The following is a 25597-nucleotide window of genomic DNA, read 5'->3' on the forward strand; positions in this document are numbered from 1 at the left end:
CGGTCAGAGTTAAAGGCCCGCACGGTGCCGCTGCTACCGCCGCCGTCGCCATGGATGTGCGCGCGCGCGCCAAGCGCTATGAGAAGTTAAACTTCCTGGGAGAGGGGCAGGTGAGAGGCCTGAGCGGACCTCGGCGGCTGCGCGCTGGCTTAGCCGCAGCTCGCCTTCCGCACGGGGCGGCTCCGCTGTGAGCCTGGGGGTGCCACGCTTGTAGGGCGGAGGTGGGGATGGGGGGGAGACGAGGCGGCTGGGGAGGCAGGTTGTCTCCTGACAGCGAGCCGCAACAGAGTTCCGTGACGGCCTCCTGAGGGAAAGCGCCAGCAGCCTCGCAACGGGGGCCTCGCGGCTGCCGGCTCGCCTGCCCGGCTGTGACGCTGGCGTCTCTCTCTTAGTTTGCTACCGTCTATAAAGCGAAGGACAAGAACACCGACCGAATCGTGGCCATTAAAAAGGTGAGTGTCGGGAGTATTGTCCGGTTGTGCGATTGTCCGGGGCTCAGTTGTAACAGTTACTTTTATCCTTAGTAGCTGGTGCAGTGCTGTATTTTCGACTTCAGTCTGAGAACAACGCTGGTAACGCGCCAATGTTTTAGTTGTTTCAAAGTAATGCTTATTCTGATAGGGACTTTTCAGGCTCGTGCTCTGCCAGTGAGGAGGGGCACAAGAAACCGGCAGGAACCAAAGACAGGAGACCTGAGCGAAATTAGCCAAAGTGGTATTCCATACCACAGCAGGTCATGTCCAGTGTAGAAACCAGGCAGAGTCACCTGGAAGGCCCACGTTGCTGCTGGGGTTGGGATGGATATCAGGCAGCAGGTCGTGAGCAGTTGTGCATCACTTGTGTTTATTGTTTTCTTTCTTTCTCCTTTTAGTTTTATAGTCTCCCCCCTTGTTATTTCCCTTACCATTATTATTATTGGTGGTAGCAGTACTGATTTTGTGTTACACCTTAGTTGCTGGACTGTTCTTATCTCAGCCCGTTGGATTTATATTCATTCTGTTCTTCTCCCCATCCCTCCGGGAGTGGGAGAGGGAAGAAGAGGAGGGAGTGAGCAAGTGGCTGCATGGTTCTGGGTTACCAGATGGGCTTAAACCACGACAGTGATCAAGTGTCCGGTTGCTTTTGGTTTGCCTAATGACCTATTTAAATTTTTTTTACCGATTTGATTGATAATGGGAGAATATGTGTTCCTGTTCCTAGAGTGTTTTGTTCAAATGATGTAAATAACTTGTCTTCAACATCTGTGTCTTGTGTTTCTGAAAGGTAGCCTGGTTTGCAGCTTGAGATTTCGGTTATTTATTGGATTTCTAAAAATAAATTAAAATAAAACCAACAATAACCAATCAAACCAACAACAAAAAGATCCCCAAAACAACAAACCACACACACTTCCAAACTTCAGACTTTGTTAGTCCCTAATAGTGTGTGAGTTTGCTCCACTCCCTCACAATCTTGCCTCCTCCTGTCCCTGATTTTCTTCAGTGCAGAAATGCTACCACTGATTAAGTTTATGGTAGGTTGTTTGGTTGTTGTTTTTTTTTTGACAGATTTTTTTTTTGACAAAAGATGTTTTAATATATCTGCTTGAATACAAATGTTGAAAACGTATGTTGTCATAAAGTGTTTTGAAACAAAGTGACTCAACAGCAACGAGATACAGTTAAGCAGGTGTTCTTTATTAGTGGCGCTGGGGTAGCACTGGGGATTCTCCTCCATAAGTGCTCCCGAGTAATAGCTGTCAGTACATAGTTTATATTTTTTTACGTAATACCTATACATAAACTTTTCGAGAATTATTTAGCGTGTCTCCCTCCATTCCAAGCACTGGTTGCGTAGGCATGAAGTTCGTTATTTCATGGTCTCTGCTGCTATCTATTGACATTACTGGACCTTTAGTCCCTCCCGGCGGCCGTTTACTTCCTCGGGGGATTTTTCCTTCTTCATCACTTATCCTTTAGTTACCTTTTAGCTTAAGCATGCACAGTTTCTGTTCTGATTACATAAGCTCCTTGGACTCCTTTCAACATTTGTTGCAGTTGTTTCATATGGACAGAGAGTCTATTTTACAATATGCTTACATCCTATTCTAGCAATGTGGTTATATTTCGCAGGCCTAGCTTGCAGTAGATTAGATGTGGGAACAGCCAAGCGAAATAAGCAGTTTGACATTTACATGATTTAACAGTTTCAATGGAAAATATTAACATCTTGTTTCAATTTCAGTCCATACCATCTGAAGATGGCGGGGGGGGGTTGGAGCTAGATGATCTTAAGGTCCTTTCCAACCCTAACTATTCTATGATTCTAAGAGATTGCAAGAAGGTTTTGTATTAAAACCAGGTGATTAGCTCTAGTGCTTTGTAGGGGATGAAAAAATGCACATTACAGTGCTTTGGTTAGTTAAAGAGCCTCCCTTACTAAGCAAGTCGAACTGTATCAATAGTATGTAATTTTGTTTGATACACTAATCCCTTTTAGCATTATAATACTTTACCTTACAGCTGTTACTGGCAGCATATTGCTTAAAGCATTCTTGTTTCTATCAGAATGTTTTCTTAACTTTTATAATGTGGAAATAGCAATGGTAGGGTTCTAGACCTGAAAATTTCAGGATAGTAAATGACTGAGATAGGACCAGCTCCTGTTTACAGAGTATGCTGATTTTACTACAATCATTCTAAGACAACTGTCAGTTACTTTGCTCTCATTTTTCTCTAAGGAGAAGCACGTTAGTAGTATAATAAAGCTTTGTGGCTACAAAGCATTTTGTGCAGCCAGTTTGCATTATGTCTGTTTTCAGCACCATCGTGTCTATTCTTAAGCTTTTTTAAAAACTAATACTGTAGAGACGATTATTTTTAAAGAGAAAAAACCAAACCAAAACCAACCCTAGCTGGTAAAGTGCTTCATGGTACTGAAACTCATTGTGTCTTAGAAGAGCAACGCTAAATAATGTGCCCCCTACCTTTGGGACAGATAGCTGAACCTTACATAATACGAAACATTTCTTTTCAGATTAAGCTGGGACATAGATCAGAAGCTAAAGATGGTGAGTAATAAACCAAATTCTTGCTACTTTATTTGCTTTGTTGTTGTAAATTGAGACCTTTTAATTTGTTACACCTCAACTGAGGAAAATGAGCTCAGCTGTTACATAAGGCTTAGTAGGGCTTTGGTTCCCAAACTGCAGGGACGGAAAAAAAGCAGCAGAGCTATCTGCATGCATAGTAGAGATCTAAATATGAGTATATAACCACTTAGTTTTCTCAGTTTAAGATGAACGCAAACAGGAATATATAGCATAGAATAATAATCTTTACAGCACTGAGTTTAGAATACCTTTTTGTATTGATGCATGTCTCTGTCTTAAATATTTTAAGATGGGTGGGAGTATTTATCTCTGTTTTCAGGTGTTTCCTTTGCTCTATTTTTGTGATTTTTGGTGAGACAAAAGTTGATAAAAAGAACAATCTTATAACTCTTGTATCTATATGGGTCTGTCTTCTGTTGAGAAATTGGGTCTATAGAGTAGTGTTCTTTGGTCGTGTGCTCTGACTAGCCTTTAGGCATGGATATAGCAAGTAAAAACCCAATAATCCTGGTCTTCTTTTACAGCCTGTGTGGTGCAGTAGAATGTTGTATGTGCGTAGGCTGCTATTTTTCACGTATCCTGCATCAGGTTACCAGCTTCCCAGTGAAGAATCTCTGTAGTGAATTCTCCAATTCTGTTTGAAGGGGAGAACTTTTAAGAGAAACTGAGCACCAATCCCAGAGTCCTCACAGCTGAGCAGGCTGCCAGAGAATTGTGATTTTCTCTTCCCTGCCCCCCACCCCGAGGTTTTTGCTTAGAATTTCCCTCTTTGCCAAAGGGGAAACATGTTGCTTCATAATCTAAACCAGGTTACTGTGGTGTAGAATTTATTTGTTGTGGAAGAAAGTGTACATTCACTTTTATTCTGCAGAAATCTCACCTATGGCAATATTTGTTAACAAATTGTTGAGTTGTGTGAAAGTTATGTTGCAGTACTAAATTGTCCATGATTAACAGAGTAGGAGATTTCTTTGGAGCTAATCCAAAGTTTTAAATTTTGTTCTGTCTCTCATCTTTGGGGTTTTTTCTTCCTTTTTCTTTTTTCTTCTTCAATGTAGGAATCAACAGAACAGCCCTCAGGGAGATAAAATTGTTACAGGAGCTAAGTCATCCAAATATTATTGGTGTAAGTAAAATGAATGCTACTTCTAGAATCAGTCCTCAAATACTTTTGGTACAGACTCAGACTGAAATTTAGAATTAGTTGGGTCATGGACATGATACTTAATTTTATTTGAGCTATTTTTTTCTAGCCCAAAATGGGCAATAAACCAATTGTTATAGCAAAAAAAAAAAAAAAAACAACAACAAAACAAAAACAAAACCAAAACCCAACTGTTTCAGTAACAAGGACAAAGTAGTTTGCTTTGAAATCGTATTACTTTTTAGCCTGAGGCTGTGTGAATGTTAATGGTGGCGAGAATTGTGGAAATTTAGATTACCTGATTTTACATCTCTCTTGATAGACTTACAGGTGAGTACAGTGCTGAATTTAGCTGATTGTTTGCTTCATATGGAACTGGTGACAGCGTAAAGCAGGCTTTCGTAAGCAGTGATAAAGTGTGATTCATTTGGCTTATTAGGTTTTTGTGCTGGTATCTAAAACCTCTGTTGGAAGAGGAAAACCTGTACCATTTCAGTTCCATTTTGGTTGACTTTCAACTGCAGATAGCTGGACCTAAAGATACTTTAAAATTTCCAAGTACTGCATGCTTACAGGAAGCAGATACACAGAGCTGAATCCATAGGAAAACTTAGTCTGGTCTCACAAAGGGGTCGGAGTTTTGCAGAACAGCAAAGTCTGGGGAGAGGACAAGGTTAAATTGCCTGTTGTTGCTGACACAGTGAAAATTCTTTTTTTTTTTAATAATGTGAGACTGAATTAAGAAGCTAAACTGAGTAAGAATTTTTGTATTGCAAGTTGAAAAATTTAAACCAGTTCAGCAAGCTGAAAATCCACATGCAGACTACAATGGTGCATAAATTTAGAAAACTTGAAGTACAAGGGTAGCTTCATCATAATGTGTTTGGTTTTACAGCTTCAAGATGCATTTGGACACAAGTCCAATATTAGTTTGGTATTTGATTTTATGGAAACGGATCTAGAGGTAAGATTTTTAATGACTTTTATTTCCATATCTTCAAATGTTTGTTTTTTATTTTTTAATACTGTTTTAACAAGAATACATTTGCCCATATGAGAAAGGTGACTTACGTTGCCAGTTGGTTAAGATCATGTCTTAAAAGTAGTTTGAGCAATTTCACAGTTTCTGTGATTTCTCAGCTGATAATGCCTTTACTTTTAAATATTTGTCAGCATGATCTTCAGGAAACAGATTGTTTACTATGTTAGTTTTCTAGTACCTCAATCCATAGATCGGTCTCTCAGAGTGCAAGTGCTAAGCATAGTATCATCAAACATGGTCAAATAAGTGCAATACTAAAGTGTACCAAGTGATGAGCTGGTGCTAAAGTCACATGCACCTGATCCATTCTTAAAAATGTAATGATGCTAAGTACTTGCAAGTCAGTATCTTCATTCTCCAAGGCCTTAAGTCAGTTTGGTTTTATGGAAGTCTTTATATGAGATAGTATGGGGCAAGATTTTTTGTTTTGGAAAACTGTCCTAGATAGCAGTTCATGTCAGATCTGTATATGCACACATTATGCCTACTCTGGATTGAAATTAATGTGGTTGTTAAACAGGATTATTACTCATGCTGTTAAGAACTAGGGATTGCATTTAAAATGTTAAAAGAAAACATTGACCGGCTAGCTGAAAGCCAGATGAATGCAAGACTGAAAAGGTTAGATCAGGTTTTTGCTAATAGAAGTTAACGAGTAGACTTTTTAGAGGATTCATTCTGTTGACTTAGTAGCTATGCAACATTTAGAGCTGAAGAAGGTAATAGTGAACAAAGAGGAATAAAATACTTCTGTACTACATAATGGTATGTGGAGCATTTAACTGTATTGTGGTGTCACTCAGGCCACCATTTTGGACTGTAGCCTGTTGTGATTGTGCATGTGCTGCATACATGAAAATTTGTGTAGTCTTAGTTATTTTTGTAAATCTCAACTTAAAACTTAGGAAATGCTGTTACTGAACTGGACTGTAATATTAATAAGCATGTTGGGGCATAATATAGAAAATACTTTCAAACAGGATGTTTACATAGAATTTTCATGTTAAAAAAGCAGAGAATGTAGAAAATGTAAGCAATTAGTTAAAATACAGTAAAGTTGTCATACTTATCTTCTTGGAAATAGAAGAGGGAACCATTGCATTCACAAAGACCAGATATGTAGGTTGCATAAAGAAAGAAGGAATAAGCGGGAACATAATTTCAAATTCACTAACACATTTATAATTTTTGTGTATACGTCTTTGTCTTGTAAAGCCTGGGTATCAAACTGGAATTGAGATAAAATAATATACTTGCATTCCCCCCCCCGCCACTTTCTCATTTGCCTGTTATGCAAAGTTCATGTAGGATGTCTGGACTCCCCATTTCAATTTCAGATCTCCAGAATAGACATTTTCCTGGGTGAAAAAAAAAAAAAGGTGAGAATGGTAGAAAATACATGATTGCCAATTTAAATTTGATCTTAAAGGATGAAATAACTTTTGATCTGGAAGAATGGAAGTAAGTTAATCTTGCATGGTAAGACTTACTATCAGTCTAACACTTTACAGGTTATTATAAAGGATACTAGTATTGTGTTGACACAGTCTCATATCAAGGCATATATGCTGATGACCCTTCAAGGATTAGAATATTTGCATCAGCACTGGATTCTACACAGGGTAAGCATGTACTAAATTGACAGCCTGGATGCTGTAACAAAAGTCACATTTGATGGAATTTGAGCCTGAAGTCTAATGATAGTTTTGAAGTTTGGATACTGTTAGTCCGTAGGTGTGCGTGCTAGCTGGAGAGACAGTAGCAGTACCAGGAGTGTAAGAATTATTGATGTGGTTATTTAGTGCCTCAAGTTATATGTAACTTTGGTGAACACTGAATTGGGTCTGGCTGGGATAGACTGAACTTTCAAAACAGCCTGTAAGATGTGCAGTGTGTGTTGTTTGGTTGTTTTTTTTTTTTTTTTATTCGTGCTTGAAACAGTTCTGGTAACACACTGATGTTTGTCTATAGCTGAACAGTGCTTGGGTGCTGTCAGGGCTTCCTTGCTTTTCAGTGGACAAGAACTGGGGAGGGGACAGAGCTGGGATGGCTGACCCAAGCTGGGCAGAGGAATACTGCATGCCATGCAACACTGTGCTCAGCAATAAAGACTGGGCTAGAGGAAGAAGGGGGTGTTGGGGCTTCCATGGTGGCTGCTGTTTATAGACTGCCTGGGTACTATCTGCTGTGGAAGGTGGTGATTAATTTCTGTTGCATTGCTTGTTTGCCTTGTTGCTTTTTTCCCCTCTCCTTTATCTGTTAAACTGCTGTAATATTGCTCCCAGAGTTTTCTCACTTTTGCTGCTCATGTTCTCTCCCCTGTCCTGCTGGGGCGGAGGCAAGAGAAGAAATCAGAATAGCGTAATCAAATGGCTGTGTGGGTGCATCTTTGCTGGCCAGAGGTCAACCCACAGGACACTATTACTGTATTAAATTGTATCACTTCCGTGATTCCTACAGTTAATTGAAATACTTGCAAGGTCTTTCTGTTATACATTTGGCAACTATGCAGTCAAGATAGAACTGCTGTTACTTCAGCAAAACTGAAACCTATTGGGAGATACTGTTCTGTTGTGGTTTGTCTTGTTTTTTTTTTTTCTAAAGAATCCAACAATTCTGCAGCTTAGATATGATAATATTCAAATGGGTGTGTGTACTTTTTTAAGCCCAGCTGGTAACTCAGAACCATGCAGCCACTTGCTGTGATCTAGCACTTCCAGGTAACTGCCCCCAGTTCATATACTGGGCATGACATGCTGTGGTATGGAATACCCCTTTGGTTAGTTTGGGTCAGGTGTCCTGTCTCTGCTTCTTCCCAGCTTCCTTTCCTCCCTGGCAGAGCATGAGACACAGGAAGTCCTTGGTCAGAGTAAACATTACTTGGCAACAACTAAAAACATCGGTGTTATCAGCATTGTTCCCAGGCTGGAAGTCAGAAACGCAGCACTGCACCAGCTGCTAAGAAGGAGAAAAATCACTGCTACCTCTGAACCCAGGACAGTGTGTTTCACTATGTTTTTTGTGTATGATTAAATACTTGATTTCCAGGGTTGGTGGGTGGTTTTTTAGTTGTTTTTTTTTTCTTCATAATGTAGACTTACAATAGAATCAGAAGCCTGTATATTAGAATACTGTGATAGCACACTTGCCAGGAGGTTCATTATATGCCTGTTTTTTTATCAACACTGACAAAAAGTCATTCTTTGCTTTCTGTACTGACAGGATCTTAAACCAAATAATTTGTTGCTAGATGAAAATGGGGTTTTAAAATTGGCTGATTTTGGCTTGGCAAAATCTTTTGGAAGCCCAAACAGAGTTTACACACACCAGGTAGTAACAAGGTAAGACAGTGTTTTTTAATTACACAGTGATTGTGTAGCTGTTTTGCAGTGACTCTTGAAATGTGCCATGCCAAATCAACATCTTGAAAGTTTGACATCCAGCTCATGTGACGTGGCTGTAGTGGCAAGAGCCTCCCAAAGAAACGTAAGAAAGCATTGTTCAGCAGAGGCTTTGTAAGAACTGCTGGAGCATGTATCGGTCGGGTTGTTCCGGTGTGTGATACTCTTTTGAAACATGTGGAAATAATATGTATCTGCCTGTGAGCCTGGCTTTCAGAGCAAGGCAGCTGTTACTTTTTGTTAATCTTGACACTGAGAATCTTCTTTTTGTAGCTATTCACATTCCCTATTACAAGGCTAAAGCTTGACCCGATTAAAATATTTATTAATGTTTATGGCATGCTTATTTAAGATAGGCTTTAAAAAGCAGGTCTGCAAAATATGCAAAGGATTCCCTTTTGTGAGTTTTCTCCAAAATGTGGTTTTTTTTCAGGTGGTACCGAGCCCCAGAACTGTTGTTTGGTGCTAGAATGTATGGTGTTGGTGTCGATATGTGGGCTGTTGGTTGTATTTTAGCTGAACTGCTTCTTAGGGTAAGTCTTGAAATGTAAGCATTATGGATTTGCCCTTCAGTGCATTACAACTTTGTGTGGGGGCTTCCTCTCTCCTGATAGCAGCAGCAGGCAAAGGCAATTAGGCGATTTTTGGAAAGAAAGAAAAGGAGAGAGAAAAAAGCTTCCAAAAACTTGGTAGCAGTAAGAAAAGTGAAGGTTTGGAGTAGATTAAGGTTCCATAAGCATCACAGTCATTGGAAGTCTCTGTTCATTCCTGCCTATAATTGCTCATAATTTTGCTTTTGCTACGAAGTCCCTTTTTTCTTGGCATTGGGTACCTGATATGCAAGCTACAAGTTGAACAGGGCAGGTAACCTCTTTTCTGTCTTCTGCTTAGTTTAAATGAGGTATGACACTGATTAGGCAGCTTCTCTCCTTGTGGGTCACTACTCTCCCTCATTCCATCAGTCTTACTGCTGCTTGTGTAATCTAGCTACAATTCACTTTAAATGTTTTGATTATATATAAAACCTTACTTCAGGAAGCAGATTATGGAAAGATCACTGTGACCTATCAACTTTAAACTGGCAAATGAGATGTAAAACCTTTCCTGTCTTTAGTTATTTTACATAAATATGCTGGTGGTTTAGTTTACAGTTAGCTTTCTGCTATCAAGTCAGTGCTGTCAAACCTGGGTTGCAAGAAACCTTCAGAATCTATTTGGACATCATTAGAAACCCCCAAATATTGTGTATCTTTGTGGGCATCTGATACATAAAGATGTTTTGCCCTGCAATTATGAGGCATAGCTCACAGTTTTTCTCTAGAACTAAAATTCAGAAGTTAATTCAATCAAATGTTGTTGCCTTCTTCTAGGTTCCCTTTTTACCCGGAGACTCTGATCTTGACCAGCTAACAAAGATATTTGAAACACTAGGCACTCCAACAGAAGACCTGTGGCCTGTAAGTTCTTTTGTTTATCAGACTGACATTAGTTTCACTTGATAACTCTCTGTTTTAGCTTTTAAAATTAAGGAGTGTACCAGAATACTCAAGTGGATTTTCAGAATGCAGCTGCCTGATCTCACAAAGTAGGATAAGCAGCTAAGATTTATTGTCTCTCTCGGTAAATCTTTGGTTAGTATAGCAGTGTTGTTAGCACTAAGCAACAGTAATGGAACTTCTTGGTTACCTTTCTGTATTGATCCACAGTTTCCCATGGATATTGGTATGAAATTATTGTTCCTGCTTTATATTTTTGAGATGCTAGGTTAATTAGTCTGCTTTAACCTGAAAGCCTTTAATAGCTTTCAGAAGGAGGAACAATTTTTAGGGTCTTAGTTTGGCCTAGATAAGTTAGAGATTTGGGGTATAGTAAGAAACACCAGACCAACAGCTTTAGGGAAAACAGTTTATCTCGGAGTAATGGTACTGAAACCAACACAAATTAGTAGTATAGCTATCTCCGAGATGACAATAAATTCAGTAATACCAGGTCAAACATAGTGTCAGGGCACACAATGACGTAACCTAACCAAGGTTATTAGGCAGACTGACAGGAAGCAAGGCATGGCTTCTTCAGATGGGCAGCTTGGACCAGCAGATGGGCACAGGGGCTCCAGAACTCCCTGATCATAGAATCATAGAATAGTTAGGGTTGGAAAGGACCTTAAGATCATCTAGTTCCAACCCCCCTGCCACAGGCAGGGACACCTCACCCTAAACCATGTCTGTCCAAACTGGCTTTGAACACTGCCAGGGATGGAGCATTCACAACCTCCCTGAGCAACCCATTTCAGTGCCTCACCACCCTAACAGGAAAGAATTTCCTCCTTATATTCAATCTAAACCTCCCCTGTTTAAGTTTTAACCCATTACCCCTTGTCCTATCACTACAGTCCTAATGAAGAGTCCCTCTCCAGCATCCCTATAGGCCCCCTTCAGATACTGGAAGGCTGCTATGAGGTCTCCACGCAGCCTTCTCTTCTCCAGGCTGAACAGCCCCAACTTTCTCAGCCTATCTTCGTATGGGAGGTGCTCCAGTCCCCTGATTATCCTCATGGCCCTTCTCTGGACTTGTTCCAACAGTTCCATGTCTTCCCTGGGCAACCCATTCCAGTGCCTCACCACCCTTAGAGTAAAGAAATGTACATTAAAAAAAAAATAATGACCTGTAAGTTTGCTCAGCCTTTCTGCATCAAGCGCATTCTTTTCATGCTCTGTCTGTAGCCAGTTATACAACATTTAACACTCGAAAACAAGTCCGAGCATGTAAGTTAATGAACATCATCTTGAGGAGCAGACCAGAAAGTAAACAACGTTGTAGACAATAGGGCCCATCTTTAGAAGTATTCTACAAGTCTGTTGGGTTTTTTTATGTATTTTCCTGGAAAAGGTGAGCAATTGTGCTCTGTTGATGGACTACACCCATGGGTTCAACAACTGGCAAAAGCCAAAAGAATATGCACTTTATCTATCCTATGTGCCACAAACCTATGAAAACACAGGCCATGTGATGATGTTCCTGCAGCGTAGCTGCTGGGCTGCTGTGCCGTAGTTGGATATTTGCACAGGTTAAAAAACACAGCATCAGACCATCCTTTTTTGTAACTGAGTCGTGGAAGCACCCTCTAGACAAGTCATCCTGTCCCGCCTCTGCTTCTTCTCTATGCCACTTTTCCTTTGTGTAAATGGTGCTTGAATGCTGTAGTAAGCAATCACCAAATGGAGCTATAGCTGTATGGAGAAATACTGTGTAAGGCATTTGTAGCCCAACACAATTCTGTTACTGCATTGAGATTCTAAATGAAAGACATGAAGATTTTTGCAGTGACAGTTCTGCTTGCTTTGAAGAGGAAGAGTTAAGATATAGGTGGGGAAAGGAGAGAACAGGAGATGCTAGCATGACAGAGACGATGCATTCCCAAATTAATTTGCAAACCCATGCCTTTCAAGAATTGAAAGCTTTATTGTCAGGATTGTAATTGAGCGCATTTTCCACTTCAGTTTTAATATTGTATTTTAAAATGCAATAATACAATATTAATTTTAAAATATTTAATATATTAAAATATTATGTTTGGATAATTGTCTGCTACATGATAATTTTTATGATAGAGTTTGAATACAATGGGATTGATTTCATACCTACAGGAGAAAAAAAAGTGTGCAATTCATCTGCTGCTACCTGCTTGGCCTATTTTCTTTCTCTCTCCCCACTCCCTAGATAAAAAGTTTCGATTGTGCCTTTCAAAATGCTTTTGATGATCAGCTAACTTGGAGGAGGAGGACAGTGTATTATTAACTTGAAGAAAATGCAGAGTGCATTTTTGTGACTCTTTTGTGGATCTTGTCTCTTCTACCATGTCAGTTCACACACACGCACAAAAAAAGTTTTACATCATTTGTCTGCAGCGTTCCTTTTGGACTGGTCACCACTAAAGCAGGGAAAGGAAAGCACTTAGAAGTGAGAAATAATTGTAACAGTTTTTTGGGTGTTGTTTTTTTTTTTTAAAAAAAGTCTTCGGGAGCTGCTGTTCTTAAATTAATTTTATTTCATTGACCAAGAATTAGCAAGGTGTTTTGAAAGACAGTTTGTTTCTGATGAAAGACAGCAGTTCTCTGTGCTAACTTGAAAAACATATATTTTGTTTTATACACGTTTCTAGGGGATGACAAATCTTCCAGATTATGTCACATTTAAGTCTTTTCCTGGAATGCCCCTTCACCATATCTTCAGTGCAGCTGGTGATGATCTGCTTGATCTTCTGCAAGGCTTATTCACATTTAATCCTTGCATGAGGCTTACAGCTACTCAGGTATAGTACATTTGCATTATATCCTAATGTTTGTTAACCTACCATTAATACTGGATGTAAATGTACCTTGAAGCTAGTAAGCCAGGTTTGAAATGTAATGTCGTATAGCTTTGTCTATGTAATACTAGAAACATATTTCCATAGTAAGAACTCTAACAGGCCTGAATAATGCTGACTAGCCATGCCTGTTCCAATATATATCAGAGGTAGACAACTAAAATTTGTATGAATCATGGCATTCAGACATTCTTCATATCTGACATTCAAAATACAGCCACCCAAAGCTTGAAACTTTAGTGTTAACGTAGCATGTCTCATTCCCTGGGTTTGAAAGGTTTTCATCCTTACTTCATCCAGTCTCTTTTTCAATTTCATTTAAACTTTTTTTGGATTCTTTTTTAATGTGATATTCTATGGTGTTTTAAACCGGAACTATAATCTGAATATCCTTTTCCATTACACTTGGGTGAAACTGATCTTGATTTCACTAGTCCTTGATGGGACTAAATGAAGGATTTTGAATGAAAACCTTGCAGAATGTTCTAGTTCAGAATATTGCATTCTGCTATGAGGAAGATACAGCAGTTGGCAGTTCCAAAACCATATTCCATCACCCAGTACTGTTAAGGAAGCATGCGAGAAAGAGTTGGCCTCTGAAGGGCAGGATTCCCTCATTGCTTGTTAAGCAAGGCAGATCCAAATCCAGGACATCAGTGCATGTATCTTTTTACTAGAAGATTTTTGCAGAGCACATTCAAGTTTTTTTTGGTTACCATCTTTAGGAACTTTAGCTATAAATTTCCAGCTAGTTAGTTCTGCTATGCTTGGGACATCTCTGTACTAGTTTGTACAAATGAAGTAATTTTACAGGGCATATAGTAGGATAGTAACTTGAATATTAAATATACATTATTTTTCTAGTCTAGCATTTTTATTGGCAACACCACAGTTTAAGGCAGGAAACAACCTGCACTCACTGTATTAGCTTAATATATAGCTGGCATTGAATGCCATGTAGAGGACATCAGCAAAAGTAATGATGAACTAAGAGAGAGTTTAGCCTCTTAACCACCATTTATGGAAGCTCTGGAATTTTAAAATTTTAAAATAGGGTTTGTAATTCCAGTACATGAAATTAACCCTGCTCACCTGTGTTTATCTTATGATCTAATTAAGTTTTTCTCAGAATTTACAGTGAGAAATAGCACAGTTAAAGTTTGGGGAAAGACCTATCTTAAAAGCTAGCAGAATAGCTGATGTCCAGGTCTTGGGTCAGATCAAGACTTTGGATATATTCTGATCTTTCTTTATTACTACTTCTTTATCCTCTTGTCTCATCTGTCTATTCAGAATGTGAGCTTTTCAGAGCTAGAAGTCTGCTGTTTGTAGAAAACCACCTGCAGTGTTGTCTAGAGTTTTGTTAGGGTGTTTGAGTGCTAGTTAAAAGTAATTATTTTTTGGCTTACAAATCAAAGTTTGACGGGTAGTCATTGAGATCACAGAATCTTGGTTTGCCCCAAGGTGACCTGCTATAAAAGTATCCAAGTAGTTTTGAAATCCCAATTGCAAGTGCTTTACGTCATTGTAACCTCTTTATAGATGGTGCTCTGACACTTTAACTACTGTGTTATTTTCTCCCATCATTAAGGCATTGAAACAAAAGTATTTCAGTAACCGACCAGGACCAACGCCAGGAAATCAGTTGCCGAGACCCAACTGTCCTGGAGAAGTCGTGAAGGAGCAACAAAATTCACTTCCAAATTTAAAAAGAAAAAGAACAGATGGAGTAGATCAAGGTAATCTTGCTACATGCTCAGAGAAAACGTGATACCTGTGGTGTTTCAAAACAAAAAATCTGAATGCAGTACACCCATGGGCACCAACACCAGCTGGAGCTGGTGAGAATGACTTAGTTCTGTATTCTAACATATTTCTAGTATGAAAAAAAAAGTATCTCTTAGAAATCTGTTTGTTAGGAGAAATACCCAATTCTGTTAATTTCTACAATGGGGTTTGGTACTGCCCCTTAAAACACAGGCTATTATGGTTTCCCACCCCTGTGGTGTTGTTTTTTTTTCCTGAGACATCCTACTGAGGTGGAAATAACTTTACATCACTTAAAAAAAAAAAAGGAGGGTGTGAGAGAGAAACAAAGCATGTTATTCTAACAAATGGTAGAATGTAAACTGGATTCAGAAGGCATTTCTGTACTTTCTTAGGAGTGAAGAAGCAAGTGAACTGTTAAGACTGCTCTGGTTAAGGAAAGTAAGCACATTTCAGTGACTCTTTTAAAAGGCAAGCCTATTCCATAAATCTATATGGCGCCTCCAGTCTTCCCCTAACAGTAAGATGTGCTTCATATATTCATGGCAAGAAAAGCTCTGAGTACTCAAGACCTGTATTTGCCGCTAAATTACCTAGAATTCTTAGTAGAATGGCAAATACTAGTTCTTAAACTGGGAGTTGGTCATCTTAACAGCTAGAATATGATAGATAGCAGCCGTCAGGTTAGCATCAGCTTCTTGCTATGGCCAGTATGAGATTGTTTTAATACCAGAGTGATACATTTTTAGAACGGAGATGCTTCCATGAAAGTGCATTTCCTCTCAGATTCAGAGAGACAGCTACATTATTAGAGTCCAACTTACTTTTTAGGTGTTTGTTGTTTCTCTGTGTCAAATTAAAGAGTAAATGCATTACTTCACTATCTTAAGATTCTAATCTCAAATTTTGGCTGCAACAAAGGCATTTAGGAAGTCAGCATTACTTTTTGAGACATTTAAGTATCAGTATAAAAAGCAATATAATGGTAATGGAAACATGATGGGGTTTGTGTTGTGAATTTTCCATTATATTCTGTAACTGCCTTAGCTGAGCTGACAGAATCAGAGGATCTCAAAGGTAGATCATCTGCTAGGCAGCAAATGTTAAAGGAGAGAGCCAGTGTTAGAACTAGCAAATCTACCCTGGATTTCATATGACATCCTTACATGGTTATGACATCCTTCTAAAGTTAAAATCTGAATATTGCTTTGGAAGAATATCCTACTGTCTTTGTTTAAATAAAATTCAAAGTACAGCACATTTTTATTCATATTAAGAGTGGAAATGTGCAAAAGTAATTTCAAAGAAATAAATTGCATTCCCTAAAATTCTTATGCTGGCCTGTGCTTTCATCCTGCCCAGTACATTCGCTTTCCCTTAGCCCTGTTGAGGTAGCATTCTGGAACTTAGCATGATGAACTGATTACTGATGGGTACCCTCTTATAAAATGGTACCAGGGGCTGGCTGCCAGGAGGGAAAGATATATGCCATCAGTGTAAGAGCTGCTTTTCCACAAGAACAAGCCTCTGTAGCTTGTGGGGTGTGTTCACTCAACTGAAATGTGTGGCAGCTGTACTTCTCAAGAAAGTGTGTTTATTGTCAGGACGAAACTCATTAGATGGATGACCACCCATAAAAAGTATTAAGCATGCAGCATTTTTAGGTATTGCTACCACTTATTTCTTATCAGTGAGGTATGTGGAGACGCTGATGCTATGATGACATCATTGTCCATCTTCTCCACTCTGGCAAACATGTAATCAAAAGCAGCCCTGCTTCCCCAGGACACTAATTTCTAGTCCTATTAATCTGCATTTCTACAGAGTTGTAGGTTCGCAAAACAGATATAAAAGATACAGCACTAAACTTTTTCCGTAGTTAATGCGGTGTAAGGAACCTGTCTAATTTCAGAGCCGTTCTATATTGGTTTGTGGAAAAAACCCAACATTGTATCTAAAGTTAAGAATTTGTGTTGTTTGGACATTCGTTTAAAGTTCATGGGTGTGATTCAGTGTTAGTGTATTTTAGAGGAGACCTCTGCCTATAGGGCAGGTAAAAACTGTTGGGTTCTTTCATAATAAGCTTGATATCCATCCCAGAAGGCAGCTATGGTTTATTCTACCTACATTACAAATAAGTAGCAGATGAAGAAGTGACAGGACAAGATCTGGAATAGAATCAAAAAAGTACTGGCCTCATCATCTTTACAGGTGATACTAAACAAAGATGTTATTAAACAATGAGGCAGACCCTAAAAGGGTTACTTCCTGCTGACAGCTTATTGCTGGATGATGATAGCACCTAAGAAAAATCATTGAATATATATGTGTGGTGGGGCAGGGTTAAGCCTTAGAATAGCTTGCCTTTTTTAGGTTTAAAAGTACAACTAACTGGCTAGCTTTTTAAACCAACAAAGAGAAATACTTACATGTATCTCAAATGCAGTTAACACAATTACAGAATTTGGGACTCATTTGAAGTATGCATACTGATTCAAGTGCGCTTGGGTTCTAGCATCGTGTCATAGATTGATTCATTGGGAAAAGTCATCATGTACTACTGCTGCGGCAAACAGTATTAAGCAGCTCAGAGAAGATGCATCTGAGGAACAGTATCAAATGAATACTAAAATCCTGAGGAGGGGGCTGTACTCCTTTACTTTGGTAACAATGTGATTTATATTTTTCAGGATTACCAAAAAAGCTGATTTTTTGACAGCTGTGGGTGAAGGATGAAAATGGCCCAAGTCCCAGTCATTGAAAGAAAACTATAATAGCCATCAGATGGTTATTTTGTAATATTTCAATATGTAAAATGTGAATTTAATATTTCCGTGATGAAACAGTGATTTTAATTAACCCTGCTTTTTTAATAAATGTGGTTTTAAACAAAAAAAGAAGATTCCGTTCTCTGGTTTTGATGTCTTGATACTTTGACTTGTGCTGTCAAAACTGCTTGATAGCCACAGATTTACACAGCTTCATTTCTGCAGAGCCTTTACGCTGAATTACATGCTATTGCTCACAGATGTATACCCTATGGAGGAAAACTACAAATAACACACTTTTCACCTGGATCTTTGATGTACCTATGGCTGTCTGCCAGCCCATATATTTTTCATAATGTGAAAAAATCCATCATTTATAAGTGAAGGCAGGTCAGAACTCTGGAAGGAGTATTTGGGTCATCTACTGTTTAATTTGTGACTTGGTTACCTTGTAAGCTTTATCATGCTAATTATGCTTCAGCATTGGCAATTTCTCTTTTATCACATCAACTTACTGAATGTACAGCTGCTGCAGTCTACTTGGCTTCTGTTCAGAACCCCAGCAGTCAGGGCTAGTTTGTCTTGAGCCTTCTTGCATGTGCTTGTGCAACAGTCTAAATTGTACGGTTGCAGACTGGAACATCTGAATACTTTCTGTCTTTGGTTAAGACAGTAGTTCTGCCCTTACCAACTTTTTTATCATGAGTCACTGCTCTTTCTTTCTGAAAGGTTAGTACTCATCTTTGCAAACTCCATGTCTCTTACCTAGAGACTTAATGGAATTTGAGCAACTTCTATACTGATAGTGTTTATACAAATAAACATTTGTTTTCTTCTTGCACTTTGTTGCCACAGTGTGTAACAAATACAGAAGGGGAAGTACACAGTGAGTTTTGCTACATTTATTGTGGCAACAGTGCAAGAAGGGGAAGGCGCTCTCTGTCAAAAAAAATTGATTTCATTTTCTCACAGATACTAGGATTACTTATGGTGGCATGGAGAACAAGGACAGCTAATTATCACAGCCTCATCTTGTCTCCTGCTTCTTGACTGGTGCCAACACTGCGTAATCTCTGCAGTCTTTTTGTTCTGACCCAGAAGGCTCAGAGCCAGATTGAGTTGTAGCATACAGTTGTTGCTTAGCAGTTGATTTACTGACCTACTGCGGGTACACTGCTTGCTCAACTCCTACTCAGCTGTTTCTTCTGGTGCGTGACTGTTAATGCTACATCTGCTCCTATGCAATAATTCCTTTATAGAGCAGGTTTCACCTGTGCCCTTTCAATACTCATTTGCTTCTCTGGGAAAAGGGAGAGATGGTTGCAAAAGACGCTGTAGCTAGGCCTTCTTTTCTTTGAATTCCTCTGCTCCACCTTGTATTTCATACTCAACTATGTCAACTGTGTCTCTGAGGTAAGGTATTCTCCCTACAAGGCTGTAATAAAATCACAGGATAAAACAGGTATAGGTTAGGATGTAGTTTGTTAGGTTGAGACAGAGAGACTTCTCAGAGGACTAAACTAAGTGCTTTAAATATGTATGGCAGGCTGTGTTTTGACATACACCTTGCTGGTAACCCAGTACTGTGAGAGGCTGGGGAAAAGACATGCACAGCTGCAGTGTCTTTTGGTTCTGAAAAACAACACTGCCTAAGAGAACCTTCTGTCAATACCAGTCTTTCCAAGGACCTGCTGAGAATTAGATTTGCTGCTCCTGTGTTCCCCCTGGTTCCACCACCACTACCTGGAAAGGTGCAGAAGCAGCCCTGTTCTTGCTGGCTTGAGAACTGCACTTGGCAAAACTGTGTTCATTTTGTAATGCCAATTTCTCATTCTCAAGCTTCCCCAAGCACAGCTGGACTAAAATCTTAGTTTTGATGCCACTGAACTAGCCTCATATAGTCTCTGTTCTATTTTATTTGTTTTTGTTTTGTTTTTTTTTATTTGCAAACAATTTATTCAGAAAATCTTCGATTTATTTACTTTTAGAAGCTCTTAACTCTTTCAAACAAAAGGTCAGGGGGTTGTGTGTGTGTTTCTGTCTTTTCCTTCCACAGAATCCACAGGCAGACAGGTCCTGAACAAGTTTTTTTCTAAGAGGCTTTCTGTAGTCAGCTCAGAGGCCATCACTGTTGTGACCATTTCCTCTAGTGCTGTCAGCTCAAATTGTGCCCAGAAACCTTCATACCAACAGCATTCATTATTGGGATAGGAACAGAATGGTACGCAGAGAAGAGAGGAGGAGAGGGGGCGCATCACCCTACTCGTAGTTAGAAAGTGTTAGTAAAACATGGTATATTGCCTACCACAAGAGATTTGTGCCACTTCATTAGGGACATTGACAGTTATATTAAGCTGACTTTAATACATGTCACAAAGTCCTTGGTCAAACTAAACATCAGTGTTATCAGCTCTGTTCCCAGGCCTAAAGTCAGAAACACAGCGCTGCAAGAAGGAGTAAAAATGACTGCTACTGCTGAACTCAGGACAGCTATGTGCTTAGGTCTGGGGAAACCTCGAGTTTGGGCCAGGCTAGTAAGCAGGTATCCTCAAAGGATGCTTATGTTAGCCTGCGCAGATTTGCAATCTGTGACTGAATATCTCTCTCTCCAGAAGAAGTTCATTGACAAAAGATAAAATACGGCAATCTGGCAATTCTGAAGAAGTTTACTACTGGGTTGATGAATCTCAAACTGTCTGTTTCTTACTAGTTGAAACTTACCCATATGTCAGAAGCTACTCTGATTTTCTCACATCAGCATCCTGAGGAAGTCGTCAGTGCAGAAAGACAGTGCCACCATGTTTTTTATCTTTATACATGATGGTAGAAACCAGTTTTAATCTATCAGATTTAACTGGGGGAGTTGAAATCCTGAACCGCGCCAGTTTTCCATGCCACTAGGGGCAGCATCTGGCAGAGGAGTAAGGTAGGTGGTCGGATGTGGTAACAGCTGTGTGATCTTAAGCCAACACTTCTGACTCCGAGAATCATCAAGGTAGCTTGAGGCTCCTTGTAAGGATGGACAACCGGGCTCCCTCTCAGCATGCAGCTTAATCCTGATAGCCTTCCTATTCTTGTAGAACTTCTTTTAATTGTCCTTATCTTGTAACTCTGGGGCATGCAGTTTTCCTGCCTCCCGTCACTTACTCATTAACTCCAGTAAGACTTCCTGCCTCAAGGCAGCACCAGACTCCTTGCTGCTGGGTGATTACCTGAGTGTCAGAAACGTGTAAATGTGCTGGGAGAAGCTGCTGTCTCTTCTAGCACCATGTTTCCTCAGTGTCACCGGTGTCAAGTGTCTGTGTCAGTTATTTGCAAGGTAAGGGTCTCAGCTGTGATCGAGAAACCCAAAACATTCTAGAATAAAATCCTAATTTAGGAATGAAAAGCGATACTGCATACAGTTGCTGTGAGGTCAGAAAGAATTACACTCATAATTGGCATTGCACAGTATTGTGCTAAAAAGGATCAACAATGAGCATGCAAATGCATCACTTGGAGAGTTCAGTGCAAAGCTGTGTAATGCTACTCTTCTGTACTTCGGTAGCAAAAATTAGCCCACTGAGAAAGGTCTAGTTGGTGTGTTTCCTTAATAGAAAGTGCAGATTTTAATCCACTTCAACACTGGAGTGAAAAAACGACTAAGCAACCAGTTTATTAAACTATCATTCTCAAAATAAAAGGTGAGGTGTTTGGGGTTTTGAGCAGATTTACCTGGAAATACCAGCCTTGGGGATTTCTTTAATACTAAAATATTCAAATGCTATGAAATGCTTTCTATCAAGTCAAGTAAGTGATTTAAAACATTTAATTTGATCAAAATCAGCCAAATTTGACTACTGAAGTGCATAGCTTCTTTCTTTTTTTTTTTCCTAGTGTGTATTACTGACCACTAATAAAGAGATAATACAAGATACCACCATTTAGCATTATGAGAAATGTGATATTCTGGAAAGGCCAATGGCATGTGCTTGTCTGTCCCCACATGCACCAACAGTCTCTTATCAGCCCCATCTAAGAGGTCTGTAGTTGCAGGTTGCTCTTGCCATGTGCTGGCAGATCATTCAGTGCTCTCTTTGCTATTACAGTTGCTCTGAGTGCCTCCCCAGACCTTCACAAACTTGAAGGTGATCCTCCAACTATAGCAGTAATGAATACCGCTGTATTTGATATATGCTATAAGGGATGCCCCCTTCCTTTTTGTCAATCTACAGCTGGGCTATACTGTGCTGTGGCAGCTGGTCCTGGCATGATTCCTGGATACACTGGCTTTTGGAAGATGTCCAAAGGCCATACCTTCTGAAAGCCTTTAGCTACCTAAGAGGATCTGGGGAGAAGTGGTCCATAATCCAGGTTCTGGTGTATACTTAGAAAAAAAAGAGAAAGTCATGCATTTATCATGGCCTGCAGCCACCCAGACTGCAAAGCAAGGATGGTCTGATCATGCCTTTGCATGGTGCTCCTCTTCACCAGAATACCTTTTCCAGAGGAAAGCATTCCAGCAACCATTGCAGCAGTCAAGCCATTAGCTGTAAAAGAGGTCCAGTTGGGATCTGAGCTGTGGTTTTCAGAATGTGTGCATGCACTTACTTGCACAGGCATTTCCCCTCCCTCCCATAACCTCATTTTTGACGAGTGTCTAATTACTACACTCGAGCAAAATAGACCTTTACCTAAAAAGCCATTTCACATCTTTTGTATTTTAACAAGCATATAAAGTCTAAATTTACACTATGAAGCTGAACTAATTTTATGTAAGTGGCCACCACAATGTGTAACAATCTGGTTTTGTTCTCTTTCTGAATGCATTTAAGCTTGGAAAGTTTTTCTGTTATCTCATTACACCTGAAAAAACAGCAAAGTGGTAGATTTCTCCTTCTCATTGGATGCACTCTCTTTGTGCTCTTCCTTTTGCTAGCTGGCACAACCCAAAATCCTTTAATTACTGAAAAATCTTGAAACTACACAACATTGAAAACACCATTCCAAGTTGCAGCTTCCTTTTGGAAGGTATGAAGAAAATGGCATAATTCCTAATATTCTTACCCTAAAATACAGTGAGCTGGTTCATACTATGCAAGTACTGAAGAAGCAGAGTGTTGTTTAGCATTCCTGGTAAATTACAATTTCCCTGTGCTATGCCAAAAAAGCTTTCTGCTTCACCACTAATAACTTTTAAGTTCTCTATAGAGGTAATAACACTGCATTCTTCTCACAGTGAAGGAGGACAGTGAGAACCTCTTCTTCTATTACAGTCATCCATGCAGAAATGAGTAGGGAATGAGTAAAGTGGGTGCATGTAAAGGTGTAACATCTGCAAGTGTAACTGCAGTTGGGATTCAAGGGTAGTAATTTTCCTGGTGACCTGAGCAAAGCTGATGTGCCATGGTCACTGGTGCATATGAAACTGGTTGGATACCTTGAAGGCAGAGTTTTGTAGGCTGCCCAAAGGTAAATGACTTGAAGGGAAGTGCTCCTGGGGCTTCAGGTTCTGCCACTGTGCTCTGCTTGTGCACATGCTGAATGACAATGCAGCTTGCTCCCAGGGCAAACTGGCTTCTTACCCAGGGGGATTTCTGGCAAGTGCTATGTAGTTACAGCTTCTAACTCAGTTCTGTTCTTCATTTCTCACTCCCTGGCACCTGAACTGAGACCAGACTTTTAATTTGATCCATTTGCTGATTTACTTTCTATGGGGCCATTTCTTGCCCCCATTCTGCCTGTCTCACTAAATCCTTCTAAAAGTATGTTCATAAAATTCCTTATACAAAGTAAGGCCAAAGCACTTTGCCTTTCTCTGCCAATGCTATGGACTCCCTGTCATGAAAGCCCTAAATAGGATTTAACATCTCTTCAAAGAGACACCCTGCCAAAATGAATAGTTTGAGGCAGGGATTATGAGTTGAAGATTCATGGCGTGCGAATCAGATTAGCCTTCTCTGGTTTCAGAGTATGTATTGGATGGGTAAACCTTATTCTAAACGCATTGATAGTTTCAGAGTGACAGTTCTTTTCATGCAGTGACAGCTGCTCATTGCTTTGCGATTAGCCTGCTTCATGCCTGCCAGTAGCACAGCAGGAAAGTTCAAGCCTTTCTGGTGATGAATTTTTCACTCAGAAAGCCAGGGTGCACATCCCAGGCTCTGGGGCTCTGACCAATTGAGAAGTGCATTATAGATCTCTGCTCTTCAGTGCAAAGGCTGGCTTTACTCATGTTGGTGATAGCAGTGTTGGCTGGCATTTAAGAGGGCTGCATGCAGCAGGGAATTAACAGTGTTCCCCACTCAGTAAATGCGCCTTCCTATTGCAGACATGCTGATGCGTAGAACAGCCACCTAGGGCTCTTCCACCATATGTCACCTGCATCAGCCTCTCCTTGCAAGACAGTTTCATTTCTATATTAAACCTCAAATTCTCCTTCGTGTTTTGAGTTGATTTTGCAGATGTGGAAATTAAGCAAAGCCTGACCAGGCAGCATCTGGTGACTGTGTAGGAAGCTTAGACAAGAAATAGAAGATGACTGCAGTGTACTGAGTTGTTACTTTGCTGTGATGCTCACGTTCCCATGCTTAACCACGTGCTTCAGGAAGCTATGTTTTGAAGTTAAAACCAGCAGTGGTTTTCCACTGCCTGTTTGCTGGCCACACTGCTTTCCTGTCTGTTGTTCAAGTCTTGATTCTCTCTTCAGCCCTGCCTCTGGGGAAAGGAGCTGCAGACTGGAGATGGTGTGCTGAGACTCCAACACCTAGTCCTGACCTGAGGCTGGGGCTGCTCTTGCTTCTTCAGGGCAGGAGTGTCATCCCATCAGTGCTTGCACTGCGGTGGGGCACTCTGGGATGCCCACAGGCTGGTGTGGTGTCCTTTGAGCTAAATAACCATCTGCTTGACAGAATGAATCTTGTTTCAGTGGTAAATAACATGTCTATAGCTGAGTATGTACAGATATTAGAGCACCAGTAAAAGCACAGCACATGTCTGCTTTTTACAAACTACCCTCAAGGTAACGCTGCTCTCTTCCACCCCCAGTATAACACTGAACTACGTAACGATTCATCGGATGATCCACTTCCTAAAGAGTTGACTTCCTCTTTGTTTACACACACCAAATGTGGAACGAGGAAGGGGTTTTACACAATACATACTGCAATCCACACCAATGTCCTTTTCGGAAGGTGTAGCTGCGTTATCTACATGTGTGTACCTGCATGCAGTTTAACAGCTTTGAGACACACTGAATTCCTAAAGTTAGGGCAGTTTAAGACTATAAACAAAGCTCCAGAGAATCATCTTCAGTATTAAAGAGCACATATGCAGAGGCAAGCGAGCAGACAGCGTGAGTCTTTCCACAGAGACCTTCAGCAGGAAAAGAGGAGATCCTCAACCACCGTTTAGTGCTACACCTGAGTCCTCGCAACTGACGCTGAAGAGAGTATTTTGGAAACACTGGGAAAGGTCTCAGCTTCTGCTAGGAAAGCACAGCCCTCAAGCCACTCTTTGAGCAGCCCTGACTTTTCCATAAAGGTGTCGGGCTGTTAATGGCCGTGGGGCGCAGCAAGGCAGTTTGAAACCGAGGCTGGTGCTCTGTAGTGTTAAATTTGATGCCTGGTGTTTTAAGATCCACCTGTTTATACCCCTTATTCCGTGAATTCGTGAAATTCCGATTGCTAAAAAGCAGGTGCCTTAGCTGGTGTACGAGCAGGCGACCGGCACAGCCTGGCGGGGACGGTCCCGCACGGATTCACTCTTAACGTGTCAGCTGCAGACGGAGCAGCTGCTTCTGCCGCCTCGGGAAGCGAAGGGGCCAGGCTCGCCCGCGGCGCGCCGGCTGCCGGGCAGGACGCGTTGCGGGACCCCGGCCGCTCTGGGGGCACCGAGCCCTCCGCCGGGGGCCGCGGACCCGCCTCGGTGGGGACACACAGCGACAGCCGCCCGCCGCCCGTCACGCTCGCAGCGGGCGCGGGCCCCCCCGCGGCGCGGGCTGACGACAGCGGAAGCCAGGCAGCGGGGCCGGGCTG

General features: G+C 40.6%; 1 protein-coding gene across 1 annotated transcript; it reads left to right on the forward strand.

Moving 5' to 3' along the window:
- The first annotated feature begins 392 nt into the window (after positions 1 to 392).
- On the forward strand, positions 393 to 17673 carry CDK7 (cyclin dependent kinase 7). Its single transcript, XM_062612347.1, has 10 exons — positions 393 to 452; positions 4150 to 4217; positions 5131 to 5199; positions 6789 to 6899; positions 8500 to 8618; positions 9112 to 9211; positions 10049 to 10135; positions 12841 to 12990; positions 14639 to 14786; positions 17505 to 17673. The coding sequence occupies exons 3-10, from the start codon at positions 5182 to 5184 to the stop codon at positions 17528 to 17530; spliced, it is 759 nt and encodes a 252-aa protein (XP_062468331.1). The 5' UTR covers positions 393 to 452; positions 4150 to 4217; positions 5131 to 5181; the 3' UTR covers positions 17531 to 17673.
- The last annotated feature ends 7924 nt before the right edge of the window (positions 17674 to 25597 follow it).

Source organism: Pezoporus occidentalis, unplaced genomic scaffold (assembly GCF_034315485.1).
Source record: "Pezoporus occidentalis ecotype Australia unplaced genomic scaffold, CSIRO_AGI_Poc_V1 ctg16, whole genome shotgun sequence".
Lineage (NCBI taxonomy): Eukaryota > Metazoa > Chordata > Aves > Psittaciformes > Psittacidae > Pezoporus > Pezoporus occidentalis.